General features: G+C 41.0%; 1 protein-coding gene across 3 annotated transcripts in view; it reads right to left on the minus strand.

The window, feature by feature from the left end:
• The window catches only part of itga1 (integrin, alpha 1), a 235,270-nt gene that overhangs the window by 115,855 nt on the left and 94,865 nt on the right, over window positions 1-24,550 (minus strand). For all 3 annotated transcript variants that reach the window (XM_043688299.2, XM_087989320.1, XM_087989321.1), the window contains exons 8-10: window positions 15,212-15,362; window positions 6,337-6,502; window positions 890-963 (exon numbers count right to left, since the gene is read on the minus strand). In XM_043688299.2, the coding sequence (XP_043544234.2) occupies window positions 890-963; window positions 6,337-6,502; window positions 15,212-15,362 (391 nt within the window). The remainder of the gene's footprint in view (window positions 1-889; window positions 964-6,336; window positions 6,503-15,211; window positions 15,363-24,550) is intronic.

The following is a 24,550-nucleotide window of genomic DNA, read 5'->3' on the forward strand; positions in this document are numbered from 1 at the left end:
ATCCTTCCTATTCATATACCCATCCCAACAATGTTGTAAATATACCAGCCTGCACCACTTCCTCTGGCAGCTCATTCCATACACACACTACCTCTGCATGAAAATGTTGCCCCTTAGGACTCTTTTAAATCTTTCCCTTCCCACCTAAACCTATGTCCTCTAGTGCTATAACACCCCAACCTGGAGGAAACAAACCTTGTCTATTTACCCTCTCCATGCCCCTCACAACATTATAAACTTCTAAGGTCACCCCCAGCCTCAGATGCTCCAGGGAAAACAGCCCCAGCCTATTCGGCCTCTCTTTATAGCTTAAACCTTCCAATGCTGGCAACCTCCTTGTAAATCTTTTCTGAACCCTTTCAAGTTTCACAACATCCTTCCTATAGGAGGGAGACCAGAATAGCACACAATATTCCAAAAGTGGCCTAACCAGTAATCTTTACAGCTGGATATTTACCAACTTGAATTTTTCCAGCACAATATCTTACACATAATTTCCTTCTTTCCAAAAGACCCTTGCTTCCCTCACATTTCTGGGAATACCTTTGTGTCTTCTTCAGCGATGGCAAACCAAAAGTAGTTAATTATTCTGCAATTAGTTGCTTACTTTTCTTGTTCTTCATTATCAACTCATTTCAACCAGTAAGGAGTCTACATTTGTATTCAATCATATTTTTACATACATGCAAAAGCATATGACAGACAACAAACATTCCCAATTTTTACATGTCTGAAAAACCTCAGCAACATAGTAAAGGTTAGTCCTGTTCTTATTGCTCAGTTCAGTAATAGATCTGTTGGAAAAACGAACAGGAATCCTGATTGTAGCAGTGTGCTAATTCAAAATATAGATTGACATATGAGCTTAAGTCAAGGAAGACACTCTTACCTCTGTATGGTGTGAACTGAACCCAGCTTGTGACATTTCCATCTCAAAAGAGGCAGCTTGCTGGTCACTAGTTGCTAATAAATTAAGAGTGATCATTAGTAAAATCATTTATTTCACAGAAGCCTAAGCATAAGTGTATACGAAAGGAATGGCATGTTGTAATTCTACAACTTATTAAAACAAGTTATCTTTCTGACTTTATTTTACTAGTCGATCCCATGAAGTTGCTTATAGAACATTTGGCCAATTGGCCTCAAAAGTGAAGTTGAGTTTAACTCAGCCTGTAACTCCAACATCATTGCAGACACTCCCTGTATGAAGTTAAAAATCACACAACACCAGGTTATAGTCCAACAGGTTTAATTGGAAGCACTAGCTTTCAGAGCACTGCTGCTTCATCAGATGGTTGTCATCAGGTCATCATAACCATCTGTGAAGGAGCAGTGCTCTGAAAGCTAGTGCTTCCAATTAAACCTGTTGGATTATAACCTGGTGTTGTGTGATCTTTAAACTTTGTACACCCCAGTCCAACACCAGCATCTCCAAATCATGACTCCCTGTACGAAAGTGGTGTAAATAGGTATAGATTGAAGTCACTTCCATGGTCGAGTCAGGTTGCTATAGATGGTTCTTTGTTTGTCAGTTGTATTGTTCCAACCCTTAAAGAGAAACCATTACTGGGATGTAATAAATAAAGGTAATAAATAATTGATTAAACAAACCCAAAAAACCGAGGATGATGGAAATCAGAAACAAAACAAAAAACATAAGTTGCTGGAAAAACCCAGTAGGTTTGGCAGCATCTGTAGAGAGAAAGCAGAGTTAATATTTCAGTTTCAGTGACCCTTTTTCAGATTTCTTTCCATAGATGCTGCCATATCTGCTGAGTTTATCCAGCCACTTCTGTTTAAGAAATAATTGAGAAGTTGTGACCAAGTGGTATTGTCACTGTAATCCACAGACACAGGCTGATACTTTGGGAACATGGGATCACGTCCCATCACAGCACATGGTGAAATGTGAATATATTTTAAAAATATGGAATTAAAAAGCTAGTCTAAACCATTGTCAATTGTGGTTAAAGTCATCTTTTAAACATCTGGGTCTTATGCAACAGCCTGGCATCATCATACTCATGGAACCAGACCTTGCAGTTAATGATCTAGCCACCACTGTTGTGATCTAATCACCAGGAGTCCTGGGGAATTGATTAACTCTATAAAGTTTATTTATTTAAATCAGTAAAACAGATTACATATTATGAAATAGCTATTACAGCAACCAACTCATCTCTGTGAGTGCAGTTTACAAACCCAAAGCAGACTAATCACAAGACAGAGTTGTAACATAACACACATGCTGCACATGGGGTTATTAAAGATTAGCCTCCTTCAAAGCAAGGCACACATACAGCCTTCACTACCTTTCCAAAAGAAAGTTTAACTATTTACAAAAGCAAGTGAGCTAATGAATCTTTACACTGCATAGATAATTTACTGAAAATCCTAGATCATATGAGGCGCTGTTAATTTTTAAATTATACATGCTATATTTTTGAGCCGGATTTCAAAATAGAAGCAGAGGGATATGGATGAATTCCATGATGGTTTTGTTTTAAAAGGTCAGAAAGTCAATTTTGAACAGTGACCTGAATCCATCAGTTTCACGAAAACACGTAGTTGCATTTTCAGTGCCTTGGAGAACCACTGTATTGTTAATAGATTAAATATTTTTACTATTGTGTTTATAGCAGGAAAAGTAAACACCTAGATTCAGGTTTTTACTTGAGAAAAACTCAAGTGTTCAGTTCAGAAGGCACCAAAGAGATCTATCAGTTCAGGGAACCAGTCACCTTGGCTGATGTGTTTTGATTGAAGCTTTCATGCCATGAGAGTTCAGATAAAAATCTTCAAATTGTTAGAACTAAGAAACTGAGGCCATCATAAATGTGAGAGTTTCATGTTGGCAAAGTCAGAAAGGAATCATAAAATTGTCTCCACAGTTCAAGGAAACAAAATGGAGAAGGTCAGTTGAGGTTTAGAACATTGAGATAGGAGTGATATTCCTTTGGGACTGAATGTCTATAGTGGATAGTAGGAAACAGATTGAAACTTTGCTTTGATATTTGTGCTAAGATCTATCTAACTGTCATAAAACTCTCCCTTTTTTTCATTCTTTTGTGTCATAAGCCCCTTGTATGAATCTGTTTCAATGATTAAACATCATATTACCCAACTGTAAAAATTAAACATATGATCTTGCAAACCAGGTTTAATTCTGGTGTGTGACCTCTCTAATAACATCAACAGCTGGGTTCAGAACAATTTCCAATCGAGAGATACTTCTGCCATTTCTATTTGCATTGTTTTATTTTCTCTCATGGACTGTAGTTGCAGTTCCAGAATTTGCTTATCCTGACAGAACACTGCCAACTTTTGCACTAGATTAGCTTTTGACTAATCTCAATTCTCAAGCTGTTTGAGTCATTCGACTTTTCTTAGCTACTACTATTTTGTTTCTTCAAAGCTTCAAGTTCATTTTGTAACTTCTGGTTTGTATCCTGAAATTTTCAAAACTTCAAACATTTCGCCTTCATTATCTGTGGTAATGGCTGTCTGGCCTTTCCAAATGTGGTTTTCTTTTTGCCTTCATTGCAGCCTGGACCTCTTCAACTTCCTGCTTTAGTGTTGTTGGTTTACTCTGCGTCCTGCCTGAGCTCTTTCACTGCAGCATCATTGCTAATGTGCATTTCTGAGAGGACTGTCTCATGAGTGACTGCAGGTTCTTATTTAATGTGCTGTGCATCACCACTTGTTTTTCAATATTTTATTTTCTCCACAATTGCTGTGAGCACAAATCAATCTTTCCACAGCTATTCAGGATAAGCATGAATCCATGTAAGATTCTGTAAATCCCTTTTTTAGATTAGAATCAGTCTGACCATTGTGGCACAGAGAGTCTCACACAGGGTAGCTCACGCCTTCAGTGCATTATCTGGGCTGACATGACACCAATTGTTAAAGTTCACTTGAGAATGTAACTTTAAAAAAGTTCTGCGACTTACATATGAAAGAACTGAAACCAACATGTTTTCTTCTAAAAGATGAGAGACTTAACAAACAATCCAAGTCTTTTTCAATATATAATTTCAGTTTCATCATACTGTAAACTTTTGCTATAAATTCTGTGTTTTACAATCTGACACTCCACAACCACCTAATGAAGGAGCAGTGCTCCGAAAGCTAGTACTTCCAAATAAACCTGTTGGACTATAACCTGGTGTTGTGTGATCTTTAACTTTGTACATCCCAGTTCAACACCGGCTCCTCCACATCAGGATGAGCTTGATTTGGAAAAGCTGTGAGTTTCTCTAGATCTTCTGTGAATCAGCAATCTATTCATCGGATTGATGACACAGAGCTTGTAGTTCATCCTGTTTCCTTTGTTTCTCATTTAGCTCTTCATTCAACTTTGTCAGTTGCTGAGATAGTGTTTTCAAAGTTAGATTTATCTTGAACTTCCATTTTTCTCTTCCTAGACTTTCATTAGTCATTAGTTGTCTGACGACAAATAATTTGAATTTTTACAAATGTGATGATATCGATGTTTCTATGATGCTAACAGTGTGAAACATGTGATCACTCTTTGTCTAGTTGCCTACATTGTAATGTTCTGGTTTATTGATCACTTCATGTTTGTGCCTCTGACAGCATACTGATGATCTCTTTGTAACTCTGAAAATACTTCTTGTGCCCGGTCTGTTTAGGTCAGTACACAATTCTTTTCAGCTGCATCACTGTTGCTCTGATGCACTGACTTGATCAAAAGCCTTTTCTGCTATTTGCCTTGCCAAATTGATTAAAAGCCAGGCACTTCCTCCATGCCTGGAGAAGATAACACCTTCCATATGTCTTGTTATGTTTGAGTGTTTTAGAGATTGTGTCAACTGTCAAGTTTGTACTCAAGACCTTTAAGTTTCATCAACCCACGAGGATTGCTTTGCAATGTATGTGATCCTTCAGCAATGCTGTGATGGTATAAGTCTGCTGTTTGTCGAACAGATAATTCAGATTTTCCATGGGCTGAAATTGACCGTTAACTCGATAATTCTGTTTGTTGACTACCCATCTGAAAATCCCATAATAAGCTCTTTACTCTGCGTCTGCTCACAAAATAGTCTGTGGATTCTGCAGCACAAACAGAAATAGCTGGAGAAACTCAGCAGGTGGGGCAGCATCTGTGAAGAGAAAGCAGGATTAACATTTTGGGTCCAGTGATCCTTCTGCAGACATTCTGGGGGGATTTCTGTTTCAGATTTCCAGCATCCATAGTTCTTTGTTTTTATAGCTACTGATTGTTGAGGCTCTGTCATAGTGAGACATGAATTCAGTTAATAAGTATATCTGACTCTCAATTGGTCTTTTTATGGTGATCCATTGTTTTTATGGTTTATTTTAGCTCTTTTGCTGTTAAATAAGTGTAAACCTTAGCTCAGCAAAATAAACAAACCTGTTCAGGTTACTTACAAGTTCCCATGAGGCTGAGGGATAATCCCTCATGCAAAGGCATTCTCACACACAGTTCTTCTGCTTTTGACTCTTTTTGACAATCCTGAAGTGACTCCATGATGTGATTTTCCTTCCCACCATCACTTACATCTGGCACAAAACTAAAAATTGCGCAAAACCCTGCTGTTGCTCCCAGGCTTGCTATCTGTGAGAACTCCTCAATATGATTGACTGCTTAGCCTGCTCCATGGTATCCATATTGTTGGATCCTGAAAATCCACTGTAGGCAGTGCCAGAAATAAATCTAAATCAGGAAATGTGGCTCCATGCCACAGAACTCACTTGATCTTGTGGCACCTTTCCGCAGATCAGTGGATTTTGCCACTTTATTACTCACTGCAAAATCCAGATCAATGAGTGACAATAGAATCATAGAATCCCTGTTGTGTGAAAGCAAGCCTTCAGCCAAAAGTCCACACTGACCCTCCGAAGAGCATCCCATCAAGACCCATCTCCCTACCCTATCCCTGTAACCCTGCTCTGAACAGCTGTAGCTCTTTTTTTACAAATGTATGTCCTTTATATACTGATAAATATATTATATTAATTTAGCATTTATTTATTTTCCTCTTGCATTGCTTTCAGAGTGTTTTGAAGGTTAACCATAAGTTCCCAGAAACTATAAGCCAATCCTGAGGGCTTGACAACCATATGTTGAGTTCCTTTGTATTTCTAACAGCAATCTGAATAATCAGAAAATGTGATTTGATTGAGGGCTGATGTAGGATTGTTCTTTGAGTTAAATCATTGTTGCTCCCATACAATTTGAAGACTATATTAACCTTTGCTTTGTTCAACAACACCTGAAGTTGTTGATTTATCTTACAAAACATGATTTAAAACTGGAATGATAAATAGGGAAAAAATAGCATGGCCTACCTTCCAAAGCAAAGATTTGTTCTCCAAGGGCTTCTGCTATTGTCACCAGTGCTTTTTCATCTGATACATTGAAAAAATGTTTATCTTTAGGTGAACTTGCGATAAACTCTATTTCTTTTAGAAATCTGTCAGCACTTTGATTTCCTCTGTTGTAGCTGCCAAGCACCTAAAGTAGAATGTAGAAATTGGTTAAAATTTACAGAATGCAAGGTAGTTACTGAAATGACAGCCCAACATTTGTATGGTGTAATTAGATAATTATCAGAATTTCAGATTTACATATGCATTTTTGAAGAGTACAGAGTTAAATTTAATACGTAGTCTTTCAATCTCACTGATAAGTCTGTTGGCCTGGTTATTATGGAATTCTAAGATAAGCCCAAGAAATATTTATTGAATATCTTTACTTTTCATTAGACACTGGGTAAGGGAGATGAGACAGAAATTGAAATGCATGACAAGCAATGTTGTCATTCAATAGAAAGGAGATGAAGTCTAAAAAAGGATTTTAGCAATTTTCCAAACTGAATATTGTCAAACATTCAATGTCCAACACCAAACTGGGACTTCTTCCTCACATTTCTTCATGCACTTGCAGGACAAGGACACCGTTGGCTGGCCAGCATTTATTGCCTGCTCCGAGCTGCTGTTGAACTGATTAGCTTGCTCAGCCATTTCAAAGAGCAGTTAAGAGTCAACCACATTGCTATGAGCCTGGAGTCACATGTAGGCTAGACCAGGTGGGGATGGTTTTCCCTTCTGTGAAAGACATTAGTGAATCAGACGGGTATTTCCTGACAATAACAATGGTTTCATGGTCATTAGTAGATTCTTAATTCCAAATTTCGTTTTTGAATTGAAATTCTGCCATCTGCCATGGCTGGATTTGAATATGGGTCAAATTAGCTGAGTTTCTTGGATTAATAGTCCAGGAATAATATGCCTTTGCTGCTTTATCACTTAAAACATTGTCCATCTCTGCACCAAACATCTCTTGGAGTTCATCATTTTCCATCAGCGTGTTGAAGTGTACATTTTTAATTTGTTTGGGCTGTGGGCTGCTTAAACTAACCCACAAAAATAACAAATGTTTCCTGTAACATGATGAAGTGTATGGCAATCTGACCTCTCCAGGATTTGGTTTCTACTGATGGAAACTATCAACAATTAAAAATGCTACCATGTGGTGATTTCCATGAATTAGAACAAAGTATAAAGAAAATTACAGCACAGGAACAAGCCCTTCAGTCCTCCAAGCCTGCACCGATCCAGATCCTCTATCTAAACCTGTTGCTTATTTTCCAAGGGTCTGTATCCCTCTGCTCCCTGCCCATTCATGTATCTGTCTAGATATATCTTAAATGATGCTATCATGCCTGCCTCTACTACCTCCACTGGCCACACGTTTCAGGCACCCACCACCCTCTATGTAAAGAACTTTCACGTATATTTCCCTTAAACCTTTTCCTTCTCACCTTGAACTCGTGACCCCCCAGTAATTGAGACCCCCCCACTCTGGAAAAAAAGCTTCTTGCTATCCACCCTGTCTATACCTCGCATGATTTTGTAGACCTCAGTCAGATCCCCCATCAATCTCTATCTTTCTAATGAAAATAATCTTAATCTACTCAATCGCTCTTCATAGCTAGTGCCCTCTATACCAGGCAACATCCTGGTGAACCTCCTTTACACCCTCTCCAAAGCATCGGCATCCTTTTGGTAAAGTGGTGACCAGAACGGTATGCAGTATTCCAAATGTGGCTGAACAGTAACATCATCTGCCAACTCTTGTACTCAATACCCCGTCTGTTGAAGGAAAGCATGTCCAGGGTACAATGGACCTGAACACCCAGATCTCTCTGTACATCAATTTTCCCCAGGGCTTTTCCATTTACCATATAGCTCACTAATTAATTGGATCTCCCAAAATGCATCACCTCGCATTTGTCCGGATTGAACTCCATCTTGCCCAGATTTCACTGCGCAACTCTCCAACCTATCAATATTCTGCTGCAGTCTCTGACTGTCCCCTTCACTATCTGCTACTCCACCAATGCGATTTCACTTTCTCCATCAGCCTACCATGGGGAACCTTATCAAACACCTTAATGAAGTTCATGTATATAACACCTGCAGCCCTTCCCTCACCAAGCAACTTTGTCACTTCCTCAAAGAATTGTATTAAGTTGGTAAGACATGGCCTTCCCTGCACAAAACCATAGTGACTGCCACTGATAGGCCCATTTTGTTCCAAATGGGAATAGATCCTATCCCACAATATCTTCTCCAGCAGCTTCTCTAACACTGACATCAGGCTCACTGGTCTATAATTACCTGGATTATCCCTGCTACCCTTCTTAAACAAGGGGATGACATTAACAATTCTCCAGTCCTCCGGGACCTCACCTGTGTTCAAGGATGCTGCAAAGGTATCTGTTAAGGCTGAAAATGTGTTGCTGGAAAAGCGCAGCAGGTCAGGCAGCATCCCGGGAACAGGAGAATCAATGTTTCGGGCATAAGCCCTTCTTCAGGAATGGCTATCTGTTAAGGCCCCAACTATTTTCTCTCTCACTTCTCTCAGTGGGGACTTGTCCACTTTAATACCTTTTAAAATACTCAACACTTGCTCCCTCCTTATGCCGACTTGACCTAGAGTAATCAAACATCTATCCCTAACTTCAACATCCACCATGTCTCTCTCCTCAGTGAATACTAATGCAACATACGCATTAAGAATCTCACCCATTTTCTCTGACTCCACGCATAACTTCTCTCCTTTGTCCTTGAGTGGGCCAACCCTTTCTCTAGTTACCCTCTTGTTCCTTATATGCGAATAAAAGGCTTTGGGATTTTCCTTAACCCTGTTTGTTAAAGACATTTCATGACCCCTTTTAGCCCTCCTAATCCCTCATTTCAGATTGGTCCTACATTCCCGATAGTCGTCCACAGCTTTGTCTGTTTTCAGTTGCCTAGACCTTATGTGTGCTCGCTTTTTCCTCTTAGCTAGTCTCACAATTTCACCTGTCATCCACGGTTCCCTAACCTTGCCATTTCTATCCCTCATTTTCACAGGGACAACAGTCTCTCCTGCGTTCTAATTAACCTCCCTTTAAAAACCTCCCACATATCAAACGTGGATTTACTCTCAAACAGCTACTCCCAATTTACATTCCCCTGCCAAATTTTGGTATAGTTGTCTGAACCAATTTAGCACTCTTCCTTTAGGATCACTCTCGTCTTTGTCCATGAGTATTCTAAAGCTTACGGAATTGTGATCACAGGTCCAGTATGGTCCCTTCCCGACTTGGACCATTTACATATTGCTCTAGAAAACCCTTCTGGATGCACCTTGCAAATCCTGTTCCATCTAGACCTATAACACTAAGTGAATTCCAGTCAATGTTGGGAAAATTAAAATCTCCTATCACCACTACCCTGTTGCTCCTACATCTTTCCATAATCTGTTTACTCATTTGCACCTCTAACTCACACTCACTGTTGGGAGGCCTGTAGTACAGCCCCAACATTGTTACTGCAACCTTCCTATTTCTGAGCTCTGCCCATATTGCCTCACTGCTCAAGTCTTTCATAGTGCCCTCCTTCAGCACAACTGTGATATCCTCTCTGACCAGTATTGCAACTCCTCCATCCCTTTTACCTCCTTTTCTATCCTGCCTGAAGCATCTATATCCTGGGATATTTAGTTGCCAATCTTGCCCTTCCCTCAACCAAGTCTCAGTAATAGCAATAACATTATACTCCCAGGTACTAATCCAAGCCCTTAGTTCATCTGCCTTACCTACTACACTTTTCACATTAAAACAAATGCACCACAAACCACCTGTCCCTTTGCATTCATCATCTGATCTCTGCCTACTCTTCCCCTTACGCTGACTTCATTATCTAGTTTCTTATTGGCTTTAGTTACTACCTCCTTACAGTCCACTAACCTCCTCACTAGGTTCCCAGCCCCTGCCACATTAGTTGAAACCCTCCCCAACAGCATTAGCAAAAGCACCCCCAAGGACATTGGTTCTTTGCCAGTCCAGGTGTAGACCATCTGATTTGCAACAGTCCCCACCTCCCCCAGAACCGGTCCCAATGTCCCAAAAATCTGAACCCCTCCTCCTGCACTGTCTCTAAAGCCACTCATTCATCCTGCCTACTCTTTCATTTTTAGTCTGAGCACGTGGCACTGGTACCAATCCTGAGATTAGAGTGGTGCTGGAAAAGCACGGCAGGTCAGGCAGCATCCAAGGAGCAGGAAAATTGACGTTTTGGGCAAAAGCCCTTCATCAGGAATGCCCAAAATGTCAATTTTCCTGCTCCTCCGATGCTGCCTGACCTGCTGTGCTTTTCCAGCACTACTCTAATCTTGACTCTAATCTCCAGCATCTGCAGTACCCACTTCCACCTAATCCTGAGATTACTACCTCTGAGGTCCTACTTTTTAACTTAGATCCTAACTCCCTAAATTCTGCCTGTAGGACCGCATCCCATTTATTACCTATATCATTGGTGCCTATCTGCACCATGACAGCTGGCTGTTCACCCCTCCCCTTCAGAATTGTAGTAGGTTTTTAACGAGAGAAAGGTCCATTTGCAAAGTCATCTGCCATTCAATTTTAACTGGATGGGGATGTTCAATGTTCTTTAGCAAACCACATGTGAAAAAGCTTCTCATCTCAGGGTAATGAACAATCTACAGTAATTGTTATTTTGAGAATAGAATTAATTGACTTTATACCTCCTTAAACAAACCATACTGCCAGTGGACGTAATGGGATGTGAGTTGACCTCTGCCCTCAAAAGGAGGAAATCCGATTGGCCAACAGGTCTAACAGCCCCAGGACTGAGCAGTTTGTGCTGCTGGAATTGCACAAAATTGCCGAAAAAAAGACATGATGACCAGACTCAGGCAAGTCCAAGGTTTTGGACAAGAAAGTATTAGGAATCTAGGGAGGGATACAGGGGGGTAGGTTTTTGAAACCCAGACTAATAGATACATACTGGGTATCAAGATCATTTCCTCAAATGTGGACAGTATGTTCTGAAAATGGGTAAACCTCTCCTGCCCACCATTAAATGAAAGGCCAGTAAAATAAAACAACCTGCCCACTCTTGTCCATCTGCTACCAACAAGAGAATTATAATCACCAAAGTGTACTAAGGGCCTTAAATGAGCAATAATCAGCCATTTATGAGTTACAATATGCCTTGGGTTGGGCAGCATCATGAGCACCTGAACAGTCACCTGCCCCTCCCCCTCCTTACATATTGAGGCTAGTTTGGGTATGGCTGGGAATATGGCCTCAGAAGAATGTTGTACTTTCCCTGAATAACATCACGGAAAACACATCTCATTGGGGGGGGGGGTAATATCCAACTCAGAGAATGTGGTCCTTGCAATAGATCAAACAGTATTAGAGAATAAACGTGACATAAAAAAATTTAAGGAAGGCATATTTTTTTCATTGACAACAATAGTGAGCCACAGTGTTTAACTTCTAAATGGATCAATTTTGCAAAATTTTGATTTCTTTATCCTTGTACAGCATGTGGCCACCATTTGCAAGCCTGATGTTTGTTGCCCATTCATAATTGCCCTTGAACAGATTGGTCATTTCGGAAGAAACTGCTCTGGGTTTAGAGTCACATGTAAGCCAGACCAGGTAAGGATAGCTAAATCCCTTCTCTAAAATACATAAGAAAACCAAACTGGATTTTACCATAAGGATCACCACTACACAATTATCGTTACACCAACATTAAATTCCAGATTCAGTTGAGTTTAAATTTCACCACCCTTCATTTGAATCCATGTCTCTAGAACATTAAAATATAATACTGTGGATGCTAGACATCTGAAATCACCACAGTAAATATTGGAGAAACTCAGCAGGTCAGGCAACATCTGTGGATAAAGAAACAGAGCTAACATGTTGAGTTTGATATGACTGTTTTTCAGAACCGAAAGAGTTTGAAAAATAGTGTTTGTTTTGCTCTTGAGAAAGACGGAGTAGGACTGAGTGGAACTAATGGTGAAGGCATCGAGGGTCAATGACTTAGGGAATGTGAATACTGGTAAAGGAGAGATAGAAATGTAACCATGTAATTGATAGGTGTGCAAATTGGAAATTGGGTCTGCTGTATTGACAGCAAAGTCAAGAAGACACAATTAAGATACAGCCAGAAGAGGACAGTTATAACTAAAATGGAGAACAGATGACATCCTCTGAGGTTGTGGAGCTCAGTATTGAGTAACAGAGGCTAGGGCCAATGCAATAAGTGTTGTTCCTCCAACTTGTGCTAAGCTTCACTGGAACACTGTGGCAGATGAAGAACAGAAGCATTATCATGGAAGCAAGATGGTTTACTGAAGAGGAAAGCACTTATAGAGGAGAGGTGCTCCACAAAATCCTCATCCAGATTGCATTTGCCTCACCATTGTGCACTATGGAGTGCTTTGTGAGCAGCAAATATGGTAAACAAGTTTGAAAGAAATATAAGTAGAATATTGCTCCACCTGGAAAACATTTTAGGGCCTTGAACAGTGAGGAGGAAGTATGTGAATGGGGAGGTGTTACATCTTCTGCAATTGCATGGGAAGGTTCATGGGGCAATGAAGAAGCCTCAGAACTGATGAGGGTGTCACAGAAGGACCAGACCTCGCGGAAAACTGACAGTGGGGGGAGGGAAAGATGTCTCAGGTGTCACATATTGTGGATGGGTGGTAGAAATGGGGAATGGTGATTCTTTGAATGGTGGAATCGAAAATGAGGATAAGGAAACCTGACAGTTGTTCTGGGAGAGACCAAGGTGAGAAAGCAGAAGTTTGGGAAATGGACTAAACATGACTGAGGTGATTGATCAGTTGAGGATAAAGGAGGACATGTTGGAGGCAGCCTGATCGAAGGTGGCATCATCAGAAAAGGGGTAACCGAGATGGAGAAACTGGGAGAACAGCTCGCAGTCCTCATAGGAAGCAGAGTGTGAGAAAGTGTAGACCAGGTAGCAGTTGGAGTTGGTGAGTTTGTAGTGGATATTGGTGGCCAGCCTATCCATAGAAATGGAAACAGTGAAGCAAAGGAAAGGAAGGGAAGAGTCAGAGATGGACCAGGTGAAGGTGAGAGCAGGGTGGAAAATGGAAAAAAACTGAGCGCAGGAACCAATTGCAAAGCCATCAAAGGTGAATTGGAGGAAGAGTTATGGATGGGGGACCAGGTAGGACTGGAACAAGGGTTACTTCACACACTCTACACAGAGACAGGCATAGCTGGCACCCAGCTTCTTTCGGATCAGAAGGAAATGTCTGAGAGATGGCGCTCAGCCTCTGCAAGATGGAGGTGAGCATACCTGCCGTCAATGGCACCATCCTTATTGGCAGGTTCAACAATGAAATTTGGGAGTGCAGCAAGTTCAGAGGAAGACAGGTTAGGTGAATGAGGTGAGCAGACAAATTCAGATAGGAGATGTAAAGTTGGCTGTTTTCAAGGATGAGGTCAAGTGCAGGTAAAAGACCAGAGGGAGCAGTCAAGGTAAAGGGGCATACTGAAAATGACTGAAAGGGTCTGTGTGATGGGGAGAGGACTCCTCTCCAAAGAAGAGGTCACAAAAGCGAAGATGATGGATGAAAACTTCAATGCCGTGTCATGCCCGAAATTCATTGAGATCAGGATGCAAAGGGATAAAACTAAGTCCTTTGCAGAGCACAGATCATTTGCATCAGAGAGGGGAAGGGCAGAGGGTATAATAAATACACAGCAAGGGGTGGGGTTGGAAGAAGAAATGAGTCAGAGGAAAGGGGATGGGAGGAAGAATCCAGAGGGATGTCAGAGGGATGTTTTAGGAATGACAGAGCCAGTGAGTTCTTGTGGCTGTGTTCCCTCACATCTGAAAGGAAGAGAAAGTTTGAGGCATTGAGTGAGATATAGAATGAACTGGACTGGGGTGTAGGGCAGTTTTGAAATAGTGTGAAGTGATTCTGATGAACAGCATAGTCGAGAATGTATGTGTGGCAGCACATGGCATTGAGAGTGGACCTCAGGCTGTGGCCAAAACAGTTGTCCAAGGAGTATTATATGCCTCAGTAATAGCTGTCATTCTCGAAACATGAGGGATGAATATATCAGTTGGAATCCGTGTGGGTTCAGGCAAAGATAGTTACTGAGGAAGGAAACTAGCTGGGAAAGTGACTTTTAGTGAGTTTTGAGAAGATTTGTAGCTCAGGTTGAGGTCCATGTTGAGGAAAGTGAGTTTTTGGAAACCGTGTACTGGAGATAGTGAGAACTGCAGATGCTGGAGAGTCAGAGTGGATAGAGAGTTGAGCTTAAAAAAGGACAGCAGCTTAAGCAGCAACAGAGGAGGGAATCAACATTTCAGGTTGAAACCTTTCATCCCGTCCTCCTCTGATGCTGCTTGACATGCTGTGATTTCCCCAGGTCAACTGTCTATCCATGTTGGCAAACACTGTTATCAAACATCAGAAGCAAAATAGAAAGCAATGAAGGTGAACGATCCAAAATATTAAAATGGAAATCCAGTTGGAGAGAAGAGCAGTATTTCTTCAATGAGGGCATACCTGAAAAAGAAGTGGCAGTGAATTAAACCACTCAAATAAAAGGGGAAGAAGAATGATTGGAACAGTTGTTGAAGATGCCAAAAGCAATAGAAACACTGAACTGTTAACTCAAATAAAAATAAACCTAATGCTTTATCCAGACATATTGCTCACAGAGAGCATCACTGATGGATGGAAAATCAAGCAACAGTGGATTCTGATTTTCTAAACCATGTTCACTGTGAGTGTTGCTTCTCATAGGAGCCAATCGGGGAATTGGCCTGCAAATGCGGTATGAGTATATCAGGTACCTACCGCAATCGCAAACCTCCGAATTTTATCCTTTTCACAGTTTTCAATCACGTTTTCTAGATTGTAGCTGTCATGTGATTCACCATCAGTTACCACCACCATCACCTTCGAAACTCCTTTTCGCATTCCTCGTGCTTCTGTGAATTCTTTTGTCCTGCGGTGAACACAATTGATTGTTATTATTCAGGTTTACAATGTTACAGTCAAAGTAATTTGACTTAATTTGACCACTTAGATATTTTTGAAACCCCATTTGACATTTGCTAGACCATCTTGATTATAAGCTTCCCTTTCCATCATTTTAACAGTGAAGACTGATGCAGGGATAGGAGGATGAAGTAGACACCTTTCATTTTGATAAATATAGGACACTCCTCCTCCAACAGTATCTCTCGTGTTATTTCTAAGAAATGATATGTGTGCTCCCTCAACCGCTGAACTATTGTATGCTAACATTTACACATTCTCTACAAGAAGCTGTGATCCTATGTTCTCATAGCTCTCTTTGCAAGAAATTGTTATTACTTCAAATGGCTTGATTTCTATCTCTGGCATGTGGAGCTTTTATTTAGAACTTGCCAGCAACAGAGATCATCACATTTTTCCTCAGTACCACATCACACAGTAACTAAGGGAAATGATTCTTCCCTCATGGTCAGATTATTTACTCTGAGCTGTATCCAATTAGAACCCAACAGGAAACTCTAACCACTTCAGTCATTTCCTTAGAAATCTCACCACTGATAACTTGTAACGATCATGTCAGAGCTAAGGGGAAATAAAGAACCATTTATGTGTCTTAATCTGCCTTTTGGAATGATACATTTTTAGTCTTTTGGAAGGATTGAATTTGTGCGTTGCTGAGAAAAATGCACATTTTGTCAAAGCTTTTCTTCTTCCACTCTTCAGGAGAATTTGCAAGAAATACCAAAACAAAGATAAAACAGCATTTAAATAGGACAGGAGAGTGCTGATTAGGTGGCAAAAAGACTAAAAATAATTGCCTAATGCTCATTCCTGAGTTTATATGACATACAGCAAGAAATGGTCTGATCAGGGCTGATATTATCCCATAGGCTGGCATTGTTGTGCCCTATTTCACCATCAGACTTGCATAGTGAACAAATAAATCAGGCCCTATTTGTTGAAGATAAGATCAGTCTTACAGCACATCGAATGGTGGGTCGCTCAACATGTATTTTGACCAGTGAAGGGAGGTTTGTGATCGACCAGAGTAGGGGACGCCTTGACCAATTTCTCAACTATGACTATAAGGCAAGGAAGCTCATTTGTTTCGGTATAGAACTTTGAAGACTTGCAGTATTTCAATAAACCAACTCACCACCACCTTCTCAAGGGCGGCTAGGTACAGGTAATAAATGCTGGGCCAGTATGCGATGCCCGTGTCCTATGGGTGACCAAACAAAATGTAAATGTCTTTATCTTCTATTTCTTCAGGTGGATTATGTTTACCTCCCTGACAAAGCATGTTTTCAAAAAGGAACATATAGTCTACGAGCTTTCGTAAACATCTATCAAAAGAAGGTAATGAGTTCATAAAGCAACTTAGTATGGTCAAGAAACTGTACTCAACAAGTATGTTAATTTGACAGCAGGTAAAGCTCCATTAAAACTAAAGGATTGTTGTTAAAATGTTGCTAATACTCTTCAGGAAATGGCATCAACTGCTCCAAACTGATCGTATCAATGTGAAATCAGTCCCATATTATGCAGTTGACTCTGACTGTCCCTTGATGATGGCCAGCAGACACTGTGCAGGTTATTTCAGTGCAACACTTAGCACATAATCTCAATTTTTATTTCCTTGGGGAATATGGCCCTACTGGCAAGCCAGCATTTTTATCCATTGCAGATTCCACTCAAGTAACTGATGGTGAGTTATCTTCATGATGTTGTAGTTCCATGCTGTGTAAACCCACTCACAAGGCTGTTAGGGAAGGATTTGGTAGACTTCTGATGCAGCAACATTGAAGGAGCAGTGGTAATTCCAAGTTAGTATAATGTGAGGCTTTGAGAAGGAACGAACTGTAACTGACAATTTCCCACACATCCACTGTTCTTGTTCTTCTGGGTGTCAGAGGTCATGAAGGACCACTGAATAATGTCACTATCTGCCATGGTAGGATTTGAAATCAGGTCCCCAGACTATTACCTAGGTCTCTGGATTAATAGTCCAGCAATAATAGCACTATGCCATCACCTCCCCAAGGTTACCATAATGCAACACAGAGATAAGACCATAAGACATAGGAATGGACGTAAGGCCATTCAGCTCATCGAGTCCAATCTGCCATTTAATCATGGCTGATGGACATTTCAACTCCACTTATACAAACTCTCTCCGTAACCCTTAATTCCTTGCAAGATCAAGAATTTATCAATCTCTACCTTGAAGACATTTAACGTCCCGGCCTCCACTGTGTTCTGTGGCAGAGAATTCCACAGGCCCAACACTCTCTGGCTGAAGAAATGTCTCCTCATTTCTGTTGTAAACTAACTCCCTCTGATTCAAAAGTTGTGCCCACAGGTCCTAGTCTCCCCGCCTAATGGAAACAACTTCCCAGCGTCCACCCTTTCTAAGCCATGCATTATCTTGTAAGTTTCTATTAGATCTCTCCTCAATCCTCTAAACTCTAATGAATCCAATCCCAGGATCCTTAGCCATTCATTGTAAGTTAGGCCTACTATTAATGGGCGGCACGGTGGCACAGTGGTTAGCACTGCTGCCTCACAGCGCCTGAGACCCGGGTTCAATTCCCGCCTCAGGCGACTGACTGTGTGGAGTTTGCACGTTCTCCCCGTGTCTGCGTGGGTTTCCTCCGGGTGCTCCGGTTTCCTCCTACAGTCCAAAAAGATGTGCAGGGTCAGGTGAATTGGCCATGCTAAATTGCCCGTAGTGTTAGGTAAGGGGTAAATGTAGGGGTATGGGTGGGTTTCACTTCGGCGGGTCGGTGTGGACTTGTTGGGCCGAAGGGCCTGTTTCCACACTGTAATGTAATCTAATCTATTCCCGGGATCATCCGTGTGAATTTCTGCTGGACACGCTCCAGTGCCAGTTTGTCCTTCCTGAGGTATGGGGCTCAAAATTGGACACAGTATTCTAAATGGGGCCTAACTAGAGCTTTATAAAGTCTCAGAAGCACATCGCTGCTTTTGTATTCCAACACTCTCTAGATAAATGACAACATTACATTTGCTTTCTTAATCACGGACTCAACCTGCAAGTTAACCTTTAGAGAATCCTGGTCTAGCACTCCCAGATCTCTTTATACTTTGGCTTCATGAATTTTCTCACTGTTTAGAAAATAGTCCATGCCTGTATTCTTTTTACCAAAATGCAAAACCTCGCATTTGCTCACATTGAATTTCATCAACCACTCTCCTAAACTGTTCTAAATCTTTCTGCAGCCTCCCCACCTCTTCAGTACTACTTGCCTATCCACCTAACTTTGTACCATAGGCGAACTTCACCAGATGCGGCCAGTCCCTTCATCCAGAATATTAATATATAAAGTGAACAGCTGCAGCCTCAACACTGAATCCTGCAGGAAACCACTTGTCACCCACTGCCATTCTGAAAAAGAACCTTTTATCCCAAATCTGCCTTTTGTCAGACAGCCAATCCCCAATCCATGCCAGTAGCTCATCTCAAACATCATGTGCCCTCACCTTACTCAGCAGCCTCCCATGAAGTACCTTATCAAAGGCCTGTCGGAAGTCTAGATAGATAAAATCCACTGGGCTTCCCTGGTCTACCTACTTGTTATCACTTCAAAGAATTCTAACACGTTTGTCAGGCACAACCTCCCCTTACTAAATCTATGCTGACTTGTTCTAATCTGACCCAGCACTTTCAAGAATTTAGAAATTTCATCCTTAATGATGGATTCTGGAATTTTACCAAAACCGAGATTAGACTGATCAGCCTATAATTTTCCATCTTTTGTCTTGATCCCTTCTTGAACAAGGGAGTTACAACAGTGGTTTTCCAATCATCTGGGACTTTCCCTGACTCCAGTAACTTTTGAAAGATCACAACCACACCTCCATTATTTCCTCAGCCACCTCCCTCAGAGCTCTAGGATGTAGCCCATCGGGGCCAGGTGATTTATCAATGTTTCAACCTTTTAGCTTTTCTGGCACTTCCTCTTTTGTAATGGTCACCATACTCAAGTCTGTCTCCGACTCTCCTTAATTGTTGGGATATTACTCATGTCTTCCATTGTGAAGACTCATGCAAAGTACTTATTACGTTCTTCAGTTATTTCCTCGTCTCCCAGCACTAGCCTTCAGCATCAATTTGGAGTGGAGGAATGTCTACTTTTGCCTCTCATTTGTTTCTTATGTATTGAAAGAAACTTTTACTATCATTTCTAATATTACTGGCTAGCCTACCTTTATACTTGATCCTCTCCTTCCTTATTTCTCTCTTTGTTATCTTCTGTTTGTTTTTGTAGCCTTCCCAATCTTCTGATTTCCCAGTGCTCTTGGCCATTTTATAGGCTCTCTCTTTTTCTTTGATACATTTCCTGACTTCCTTTGTCAGCCAATGCTGTCTAACCCCTCCCCAGATAATCTTTCTTTTCTTTGGGATGGACCTCTGTACTATGTCCTCAATTACACCCAAAAACTCCTACCATTATTGCTCTACTGTCTTCCCCACTAGGCTCTGCTTCCAGTCAATTTTTGTGAGTTCCTCTCTCATGCACCTGTAATTACCTTTATTTAACTGTAACACCATTACATCCGATTTTGCCTTCTCTCTTTCATATTGTAGACTGAACTGTACCATATTATGATCGTTGCCTCCTAAGTGTTCCCTTGCTTTAAGATCTTTTGTAATGTCTGGCTCATTATATAGCATTAAGTCCAGAATAGCCTGTTCCGTTGTGAGCTCCATCACAAGCTGTTCCAAAAAGCTACTCTGTAAGCATTCCATGAATTCCCTTTCTTTGGATCCACCGGCAACATTATTCACCCAGTCCACCTGTATACTGAAGTCCGTCATGGTCACCGTGACCTTGCCTTTCTGACATGCCCTATCTATTTCCCAGTACATCTTGTGCCCCTGGTCCTGACCACTAATGGGAGGTATGTACATAACTTCCATTATGTTTTTTTTGCCTTTGTGGTTCCTCAACTCCACTCACACAGACTAATCATCACCTGACCCTATGTCATTCAGTGCCACAAATTTAATTTCACTCTTAACTAACAAGGCAACCCGCCCACTCTGCCCACCTCCCTGTCTTTTTGATAAGTTGTAAATCCTTGGACATTTAACTGTCAGTCCTGAACCCCGTGCAACTATGTCTCAGTGATGCCTACCACATCATAATCATTCACGATGATTTGTGCATTAATTTGTCTATTTTGTTACGAATACTACAAGTCTTCTGGTAAAGTGCCTTAATGCTAATTTTCTTATCCTCATGATTTCCAACATCTCTAGTAATATGTCCTAAGTTAACCTTCCTTTTTGCTTATTTCCTAGTCTGCCTTGAACTTAAACCCTGCACACGTGCTAACCTGCTGCTTATCTTTCTACTTGACCCCATACTCCCTTTTGCTTTCCCTTTCCCTTCCCACCGACTCACAAGTTTAAAGTCCTAGTATCCTTTTCGCTGGAACACTGATTCCAGATCAGTTCAGATGGAGCCCGTCCCATTGGTACAGATCCCCCAAGTTCCAAAACTGATGCCAAAGTCCCATGAAATGGAATCCCTCTTTTCCACACCAATCTCTTAGCCACGTGTTTATTTTCCTAATTTTCTTATCCCTATGCCAATTTGCACGTGGGTCAGACAGTGATCCAGAGATTACGACCCTTGAGGACCTGTTCTTCAATTTCCTTCCTAGTGCTTGATAATCCCCAAACAGGTCCTCCTTCCTAGCCTTGCCTATGTTGTTAGTGTCAATGTGGACCACAACAATTCGATCTTCTCTGTCCTGCTCCAATATCCTTTCAAGCCAGTCGGAGGTGTCTTGCACCCTGGTACCGGGCAGGCAACACACCATTCGGGACTCCTGATCTGACTTGCAAAGGATACTATCTGTCCCCCAATTATAGAATCCCCTCTAACAACTTCTCTTCTTTTTGATCCCCCCTCTTGAATAGCCTTCTGCACCATGGTGCCGTGGTCAGCTGGCTTATCCTGTCCACAGCCCTTTTTCTCACCCACACAGGGAGCAAGAATCTCATGCCTGTTGGACCAGTTGAAGGTTCAATCTGCTGCTTCTGTGTGTTAGTGGTGGGGTGAGTGAACGTTGAAGATATAATATTTTCCTCAGTAATCATTCCTGTCATACTGTAGTATTTACCACTTCTACTTAGTCCTTGCTAAGGGTTATTTGCGGTCACTCACAGCCACCAACCTCCTTTGCCTTAGCTTTGTTTTGGGGCTAATTGGTGACTTGTGGGAGAGGAGACACCGCAGTAGAATATCATCAGAAAGCTCTTATATCTGCTCCTAGACAACAAGAAGGTTTACTGCATTTTGGAAATTAGTACAGCAACATCAAAGCTGTTTTATGCTAAGGGAGGTCACCCTTACTTTTCCATGTCTTTGAAAACAGCATTAGAACGCTGAATTTGACTTGGGTATGGTTTGTTAAATCAGGTGAACATTATTTAAGAAGGCAAATTGTAACTGGGACTTAATTTTTTTGCAGAGTAGTTATCAAGCTTAATCAACTTTTCAAGTAATGGAAAATATAAAATAGCTTGAAACTACGGGACTAAAATGTGTGAGTAGTATTCTTCTAAGAAACAGCTTCCTTTATCAAACCACTTACACAGGTTATCTGCCCTGGCCATCTGGATTTGATGGCTTCAGAAGGAATCTCTCATTTGAAGAAGATAAGTTAAAAAGTGACCAGAATCAAACACAATGGATAAAAGTTTGAATAAACAACAGAATAACATCCTCCCTATAGTAGGTTGACCAGAATTGTACGCAGTCTACCAGAAATGGCCTTACCAATGTCTTACACAGCCATAACATGACTTCCCAACTCCTGTACTCAATGCTCTAACCAATGAAGGCAAGCCTGCCAAACACCTTTTTCATCAGCTTATCTATGATGCTACTTTCAAGGATTTACGTACCTGCACTCCTATCCCTCTCTATTCAATAACACTCTCCAGGGCCATACCATTAACTGTGTAAGTTCTGCCCTAGTTTATTTTACAAAAATGCAATATTTCACATTTATCTAAATTGAACCCCATCTGCCACTCTTTTGGCTCACTGGTCCAGTTGCTCAAGATCCCATTGTACTCTGAGACATCCTTCGCTGTCTACCGCACCACCGATTTTGGTGTCATCTGCAAACTTACTAACCCTATATTCTCATCCAAACCATTTATATAAATGATGCAAAACAGTAGACCAGCACTGATCCTTATGGAACACTGCTCGTCACAGGCCTCCAGTCTGAAATGGACTGCTTCATTATCTGAGCAGTCATGAATAGTACTGAAAATTGCGCAATCATCACTGAAAATCCATGGAATATGGATGAGTAATCTACTAAATACACGTAAATCAGAATTGATGTCGCGAGTGTGGTGCTGGAAAAGCACAGCCGGTCAGGCAGAATCCAAGGAGCAGGAGAATTGACCTTTCGGTCTAGCCCTTCATCGATTCATTCCTGATGAAGGGCTTTTGCCCGAAACGTCAACTCTCCTGCTCCTCAGATGCGGCCTGATCAGCTGTGCTTTTCCAGCACCACACTCACGACTTTGATCTCCAGTATGTGCAGTCCTCATTTTCTCCCTTTAATCAGAATTAATGGTTGATGTGTTCTATAAGGTGTTGCAACGTAGTTTATCTGTTACTTATACTCGCTTCATATTATGTTTGGAATGTTAGAACACCTGGTCTAGCCTACATGTCACTCAAACCCACAGCAATATGATTGACCATTCACTATCCTCTGAGAAATTTGGGATGGGCAATGCATGCTGCCCAAGCCAGTGACAGCCACATCCCATGAATGAAGAGAGCATATGTGTAATAGCATCTTGCCAATTGCCCACATATGTGGACTGTCATCTTAGACCTGTAGCTTTAGGAGCCTGGCTGTCTTAATTAGACATTAAAAAATGGCCACTCCAGGAAGGTAATGCCAGGGTCTGTTCTGAAACCTGGAAATTATCCAAAAGCATGAAAATAATTCATCAAGAAGATTCCACCTGTTAATTCTTTACAATGCACCAGGCGAATTTTGTTGCATTAATACAATAACAAAACATATGTGACTTAAAGAATGGCAGATAGTCTTTTGTGCATTTTAATCTGCTCATTACTGGGCAAGTCATATGAACAGAGTTGCTGATTACTCGGCTAATGAAAGTCAGATACCAGGAGTACCAGACTGCACTCCTTCAACTTGTAAGTTCCCATGCATGTACACATACAAAATTAGCTACAGGTTTAAGACCTACTGACATAATTAAGTGAAAAGAACATGGAGCATTACCGTTGCATTAATCACTTTATTAAGTTAATAGTTGTTACCAATGCTGTACTAATAACCAATAGATACAGTACAATAACTAACACCAATCACAAAAAAATTAAAACCAAGGTACCCACCATGGAAATGATCAGTGACTACACTTTTGTCCATTCCTGTTGCATTCAGAAGTTTCTACTCTCCAAGAACTTGGAACTTTGCATCCTCTTGAAAAATTGATGCAGATCTGTATAGTCTGTGCTGACAGTGTATACTCTGTTCACTTCCAAACTGGTTGTCTTATTTTTTGAAGGAGTCAACATAATGGCAAAAAGCTCATTCTGAATGAGCATTGTCGCCTAATGTAAAGGAGATAAAGTGCTGATATTCTTCCTGATCGTGAATGGCTTCCCTGCACTTTGCAGAGTTTAATCACTGATCTCCTTATTAGTCTAGCAATACTTTATCTCATGGAAGTAATGCTTTTGACAATGCTGTGTTCTTCAGACAGGCCATCCACGTCAGATCATACTTTCAAACATCATGGCAAGATTCTTCAAAGAACACAGCACTTGCAAAGAACTAATTTGGCCATTCTTTTGTAAAAGTTGTTTCCAGACAAGTCATACTCATTACTCAAGTGACACGTTTTCACAAGAAAGACTTGAAAAATTTCATGTTTCCTGTCACATGTGGTGCTAATTGCTTCTGTCTGCCTTTCACTGTGAACTGACAAAACTTCTCTTTTTACTCCAGGTTCCTGTCAATGTTGCTCTCAGCTCACAACTGTGGTGCCACTGAAGGATTTGTCCTCTAAAGCTTCAATAGTGAACAGTTTCAGAGCCTTGTTGAGTTAGAGAA

The sequence above is a fragment of the Chiloscyllium plagiosum genome, unplaced genomic scaffold (assembly GCF_037043375.1).
Source record: "Chiloscyllium plagiosum isolate Xiang-an unplaced genomic scaffold, Cpla_swu_hap1 HiC_scaffold_1, whole genome shotgun sequence".
In the NCBI taxonomy this organism is placed as follows: Eukaryota; Metazoa; Chordata; class Chondrichthyes; order Orectolobiformes; family Hemiscylliidae; genus Chiloscyllium; species Chiloscyllium plagiosum.